The 6,558-nt window shown below is 48.0% G+C and overlaps 2 protein-coding genes across 2 annotated transcripts in view; one reads left to right on the top strand and one right to left on the bottom strand.

The window, feature by feature from the left end:
* Nucleotides 1-37: 37 nt before the first annotated feature.
* On the bottom strand, nt 38-4,471 carry rtn4ip1 (reticulon 4 interacting protein 1). The gene is given in 10 exon segments (XM_008307617.3): nt 38-490; nt 849-941; nt 1,433-1,622; nt 1,624-1,709; nt 1,961-2,009; nt 2,374-2,498; nt 2,595-2,663; nt 3,283-3,434; nt 3,977-4,295; nt 4,354-4,471. Coding segments are annotated over 9 exon segments (1,155 nt in total). The 5' UTR covers nt 4,242-4,295; nt 4,354-4,471; the 3' UTR covers nt 38-364.
* Nucleotides 4,472-4,519: 48 nt separating this feature from the next.
* Nucleotides 4,520-6,558, top strand: part of qrsl1 (glutaminyl-tRNA amidotransferase subunit QRSL1) — a 4,543-nt gene continuing 2,504 nt past the window's right edge. The window contains exons 1-7 of the mRNA XM_025059142.1: nt 4,520-4,679; nt 5,233-5,392; nt 5,485-5,583; nt 5,669-5,765; nt 6,057-6,218; nt 6,301-6,487; nt 6,557-6,558. The exon at nt 6,557-6,558 is cut by the window's right edge and continues 100 nt beyond it. Of these exons, the coding sequence (XP_024914910.1) occupies nt 4,656-4,679; nt 5,233-5,392; nt 5,485-5,583; nt 5,669-5,765; nt 6,057-6,218; nt 6,301-6,487; nt 6,557-6,558 (731 nt within the window). The 5' untranslated portion in view covers nt 4,520-4,655. The remainder of the gene's footprint in view (nt 4,680-5,232; nt 5,393-5,484; nt 5,584-5,668; nt 5,766-6,056; nt 6,219-6,300; nt 6,488-6,556) is intronic.

The raw sequence follows: 6,558 nt of genomic DNA, 5'->3' as shown, positions 1-6,558 counted from the left end.
TGTGGGCCGGCAGAGGAAAGACACCTGGACACAGAACTGGTTAACCATCAACCTGCACCGTTAGAATATTTATAACTAGTACTGAAACTTCTCTGACTCAACACACGTGATGTCACATCCTCCAGACAACACCTGCAAAATTCAACTCAAACTTCTATCTACTGCCCTCTGCTGGACACAGATCTGGAGCCACTGCTTTCTGTGGGATTTGATCACAAAGACTGACGGAGACAAACCGCTGATAGGTGGCGTCCTGATGTCATTTCCTGTAGAACCGACCGCTGACTGAACCAGTACAAAAAAGTTTCCTCCAGGTCCTGAACACCAGAACTCCTTTGATGGTTGTTCTGTTCCAGAGTCAGTTCTACGGAGCGGTACTGTTTTCAAACACCTGGATCACGGTCTTTCCTCGGGCGTGGCCTTTCTCCACTTTCTCAAAGGCCTGAGGAACCTGGGAAAAACTGAACGTCTCCTCCACCACTGGTCGGATCTGAGAGAGGGAGGGGAGGGGAGGGGGGGGGGGGGGGGGAGCAGAGGGAGGGGGAGAGGGTCTTCAGTGGATTCAAAATCATTCTGTTTAAACAGAAACATTGACTCAAACTGATCTCTGATGAAGCTGACTCGTCATCTTCACTGTCTACTCTTTCTGAAGCTAAGCTAAGCTAAGCTAAGCTAAGCTAGCCCACTTCTGCTACCCCCTCCCTCTCTTTTCTTCCAGCTCATGGATGTAGAATGACTAGTAGAAGAAGATTCCTGAGGGTGTCCCAGTCCAGCTGCTGACCTCTGACCTTCTGTTAGCTAACGCTCATTTCTCCAGTGTTCCAGGAGGTGGAGCTGTGGTTCTGTACCTGTCCTGCGTCCACCATCTCTGTGACCCGGTCCAGAGCAGCACCACTGGGTGAGAAGAAGCCCCAGCGGTAGTGGACTCCTCTGGTCAGGTGCTACAGGAAGAAAGAAGGTCAAAGGTTAAAGGTCCAAACAAATCTGTGACCACTCTCATTGGTCGAAATAAAAACTGAATGGTCCATCCAGGTCACTGGTCATACCATGGCGCTGCACACTCTAGTACAGTAGGTGGCAGTATCTCAAAGTCACTAGTCATCAGCCAATCACAGCTCTCAGGTTTCTAATACAGTGGACCCCCAACACCACCCATCAGTGAACTAAAAACCAATTAATTAGTTCCAAATAAACTATTAATTAATTAAATTAACCTCCATCTAAACATCAAAGACACAGATATAAACAAATCTATTGATCACAACAAACATTATTGTTATAAAAATGAGTAAAATAACCAGAGAGGGAGACAGCGCCACACAGTGGTGGGGCCACTAAGGTAGAAGAAGGATTCTATATATATATATATTTTTTATTTTATTTTATTAAACGTGGCTCTTTGGCCCCTGGTTTGACCACCCCCCCCCATCACCTTCAGGGCCTTGGTGGAGAACGTCACGGCCGACTGCATCATTCCATCTGCGATCCCCAGGGAGTCGGTGTTGTGGAGGAACGGCGTCACCAGGGTCACGTACTTGGCCCCGCCCCACGGCTTCAGCAGCTTCAGTGCCCATCGTTCTGTGTCGCCTCCCACATTGTCCAGAATCAGGTCAAACCTATGCCACCTGGACGGCCCCCAGGCCCCTCACCAGCCCCACGGCATTCTGGGAGCAGGTAACAGTCACATGGGCGCCCCACGCTTTAAGCAACTAAACACATGAACAGGTGAACAGATTACCAGGTGAACGGATTACCAGATGAACAGATTACCAGGTGAACAGATTACCAGGTGAACAGATTACCAGGTGAACAGATTACCAGGTGAACAGATTACCAGGTGAACAGATTACCAGGTGAACAGATTACCAGGTTAAAAGTGAATTTCTCACAGAGGTGATGTCACCCCCCCCACACCCCACCCCACCCCCCACCATCTCTTCTCGTCATCCGTCATTATTACCTGGATGGCGAACGTTCCCACTCCTCCAGAGGCTCCGAGGATCAAAACCCTAAAATGGAGGACAGTGTGGTTTGGAAGGTTAGTCTACAGACTGACTGACATACAGACTGAAAGTCTACAGACTGACTGACAGACAGTCTACAGACTGACTGACAAACAGTCTGACTGACAGACAGTCTACAGACTGACAGTCTACAGACTGACTGACAGACAGTCTACAGACTGAGTGACTGACAGTCTACAGACTGACAGTCTGACAGACTGACTGACAGACAGTCTGACAGACTACAGACTGAGTGACAGACAGTCTACAGACTGACTGACAGACAGACAGTCTACAGACTGACAGACAGACAATCTACAGACTGACACTCTACAGACTGACAGACAGAGCCAGTCTGTGATGGCCTCACCTCTTGTCAGCACAGTTGTCCTTCCTCAACCCCCCAGTGTTGACCAGTGCTGACCAGACCGTGGTGGCCACGTACGGGATCGCTGCTGCCTCCTTGTGGCTCAGTGACTTTGGTTTGTGGGATATCTGGGCGGAGCAGAGATCAGAGGTCAGAGGTCAGAGGTCAGTGGTTCTGACGCGGCTCCAGATCAGAAACTAAACATCTGAGTCGGTGAACACCACCTCATTTCCACTGAGAACAACAAACTCGGCCAAACTGCCCTCCTTCCACGGTGGGATCGCGGCCCAGACCTGGACGACAGACACAGACCACAGGGTACAAGTACTACATGAGTACTTTCATTAGTGTACTCGCTGATACACTGACACTTTACTTCATTAATATTTGGATACACAGTTTCAATCTAATTATTTTGTATGATCCCCAACCCCTGGTCCACGGAACAGCACCGGTCCGCAGAGAGACACTGAGTGATTTCATTCAACGTGAATCCACTGACTGTCTGTTCATCTAAAGATAGTAATCTGCAGTACTGACAGAAGTGTAACGGGTGTTTGATTTGGAAAACTTAATGATAATCCAACAGCTGGTCTGCAGTAACGGTCGGTACCAGCTGACTGGTCCCTGGTACAAAACAGGTGCCCCCCCCCACAGAGTCTGCCGTCACCATTCATTCAGTGTAGCCAGGGTGGTGGCCCAGTAAGAAGTGGACCAGGTGGACCAGGTGTCAAAAGCTCTGGGGGGGAAAAAGGGGGGGGTGATGCTGTTGTGATGTCACACCCTTCAACGTCACCCAAGGACACACACTCACTGACAGCCTGCCAGTGGCTCTGCCTGTAGTACATCATCACACCACCAGGGGTCCTCAGCATGAATCAGAGCGTTGTCCGACACACACACAGCCAGTACCTCATCCCTCTCCCTGAAGTACTTGACGTCCAGACCACACTCCATGACCACCCCCGACACCTCCCTCCCCAGGATCATTGGGAACTGGCAGCCGGCCTGTTTCAGGCGGTAAGGGTCTCTCCTCATGGACAGAGACGCTGAGCCGGAGCCCCCTGACAAGGGAAAGGTCAAAGGTCAGAGAGGTTCGAAAAGCTGGAACTTTAAAATCGACGTCATCCAGGTGAACTACATCACAACCAGAAACTCTGAGGTCATGAAGTACTGCAGTATGTTGGGACATGTACTGCACACATGTACTGCACACTGTCATCAGCCAACAGAGGAGTACTAAAGTACTACACACATATATACCTTAAAATAACTCCTTAATACCACATGCTTCATCAGAACATACACCCCCTCATCTGGAGGGAGGGGGCGTAGCAGGGCAGTACTCTGACCACAACAGAAATACTACAGTACTAATGTACTGGACACTGAAATACTACATACAGCCTGGTACTTAATCTGATCGGATTTTTCTAGAACGCAAAGCATTTTGTTCTTGATCTGAACTTAACAACTGCAGTCGCTGCCGCGACCTCTGCAGGCCGTGAACTGAACTGACACGTTCTGTTACATTAGTTTTTACCTTGAACAGTATCGAATCATACGTGGTTGTAACCGTTAACCCTGTCACAGGTCTGTTACTCACCCCTCATGGCGATATCCACTGGGTTCAGTCCCGCTGCATGTACTTTGACGATGACCTCGTTGGGAAAACGGATGAAGGGAAAATTGGCGTCGTTTGTGAAGCGTAAAACATCATTCTTACCGTATTTGTCAATGACCCAGGCGGGCATGACCGTCATGCACCGGCTGGAGCTGCTGAACAAGCGGGAAGCTGACTTGTTCCCATGTAGTGATTTACTAATTCGTAACAGCCACTTCTTCTGTACCAATACATTAACAGAAGCCATATTTAAATTGATTACAAAGTACAGCAGCTCTCACGTACGTACGTAAGACTGACTTGGCTATGCTAACTCTGGAGAGCATTCGACGTCAAAGTTCGGTACAAAACGTTACAATGTGTTGCTATAAACCCGCTGCTTCGTTCAAACTGTCCTCAATATTTGCTTCACAATCATTTCATGCTATTATCGAAAGTTTAAACACCGTTTCCTCCTCCTCCTCCACAGATCCTTCCTGTACCGGTGTGTTTACGCCTCCAGCCTGTAAACCAATCAGAGCGCGGTTCACTCACCTACGGCCCAATCAGTGCACACGCTGTAAGACTGTGGCTGTAAAACCAACATGGCGGCCCACCGCAGCTGCACACCGGGGATAGGTTGCGCATAGTTTTTTAAGGTTATCACAAGGATACTGTCAACATGCTAAACCTCACAATAAAAGAGGTCAGTGTGAGACTTTTATTATTACTTCGTCATCGTCACTCGTCTTGATTTTTGTGTTTTGACTCATTTACTGTGTATTTTTATTTCAAAACGAGTCAAAGTAGTTTTTTGGACTACGCCAAAACCAAGTCATTTCTAGCTGCTGTACCGCCTTTACGTTTTAATCCCCGTGTATAATATTTATTTATATTATTTTATTTGGTATTTATAATAAAATATGCATATATTTAATACAACATATAAAAGTTAAAGCTATCTGCTAATGAATTCACTGGTAAAAGCATTAAGTCCAGCACACGTCAATGTTATTTCATTGACTTTATAATTATTATATTACTGTTTCTGTTACAATATAAAAATGAAAGTGGAGTCAAATGGTGTCAGAAAGTCTTTAAAATGTCAGTTCCATCTGTTTTATGTCAGATTTATGGGGAATTTCACTCACTGAATTCCTCATTCAGACATTTCTCCCGGCTCTGCCCACCTACTCACTGAATTCCTCATTCAGACATTTTTCCAGACTCTGCCCAGTGATGTTGCCTTGTGTTTCCAGGTTTCCTCTGCCTTCAGGGAGGGGACGATCTCTCCCACAGAACTCTGCAGGAAGTGTCTGAAGCTGATCAGTAAAACTCAGCACCTGAACAGTTACATCACGGTGACGGAGGAGCTGGCTCTGAGGCAGGCTGCTGAGGCGGAGCGCAGGCTTCTGCAGGGTGTGGACAACAGGACACCGGTGGGTTTGGATCTGCCCTCTGCTCCGTCACTGCTACTAACGCACCGTTTGTCTTTCCTCTCCCTCCGTCAGGTGTTCCCAGAGGAGTTCTGGATGGAATACCGTTTGCTGTCAAAGATAATTTCTGCACAGCAAACGTCAGGACCACGTGTGCCTCCAAGATGCTCTCAGGTGCGTCTTTACCTCCGTGTTCTGGTCCGTCCTCCACGACACCGGTGTCAAACCAGCGCTCTTTACCTGTGGGTTTTTCTGACAGATTACGTTCCACCCTACAACGCTACCGTGGTTCAGAAGCTCTTGGACCAAGGAGCTGTGCTGGTGGGCAAGACCAACATGGATGAGTTTGCCATGGGGTAAGACCATCGGTGTTATGGATGAGTTTGCCATGGGGTAAGACCGTCAGTGTTGGGATGTCCGATAATATTGACCGACCGATCTCATCGTCCCGATATTAGCATAATTATGTAATAAATACGTTATCGCTTTTTTCCTTCGATAATAAATACCCGATAACGCAACACCTGGGTTTTGCCTAAAAATAGTTTTAATATGTAATTCTTTTTTTGTTTTGTTTTTTACCTTCATTTAGTCGATCTGTTCACGTCTTTGAATGAAACGTAACGTTGTTGTTGTTGATCCTGAAGAGCAGGGAGCACGGATGGAGCGTTTGGGCCGGTGAGGAACCCTTGGAGCTACGCTGCCCCCTACAGAGAGCAGACAGGGAAAACTCCAGACTCTGACTGGGTCATCACTGGAGGAAGTTCAGGAGGAAGTGCAGCAGCGGTGGCCTCGCTCACTAGTTTTCTGTAAGAGAAACATCTAGAATGTTTGGTTGGTGTCGTGAGGTCGTTCTCCCTCCCATCAGTCTGGAATGTTGTTATTCCACAGGGCGTTGGGTTCAGACACTGGAGGTTCAACTCGGAACCCAGGAGCACACTGTGGGGTCGTGGCCCTAAAACCAACCTACGGTCTGCTGTCCAGACATGGACTCATCCCTTTGGTCAACTCCATGGATGTCCCCGGCGTCATGGCCCGCACCGTGGCAGACGTAGCCGTCGCTTTAGGTCAGAAACCTGTCGGACTGACTTTTTCTGTTCATTGTGAAAGTGGTTCCAACCTGAGGTTCTTCTGCTCCGTCACCCAGGT

This window comes from Cynoglossus semilaevis, chromosome 1 (genome assembly GCF_000523025.1).
Source record: "Cynoglossus semilaevis isolate Cse_v1.0 chromosome 1, Cse_v1.0, whole genome shotgun sequence".
In the NCBI taxonomy this organism is placed as follows: Eukaryota; Metazoa; Chordata; class Actinopteri; order Pleuronectiformes; family Cynoglossidae; genus Cynoglossus; species Cynoglossus semilaevis.
This window is presented reverse-complemented; position numbering and strand designations above follow the sequence as displayed.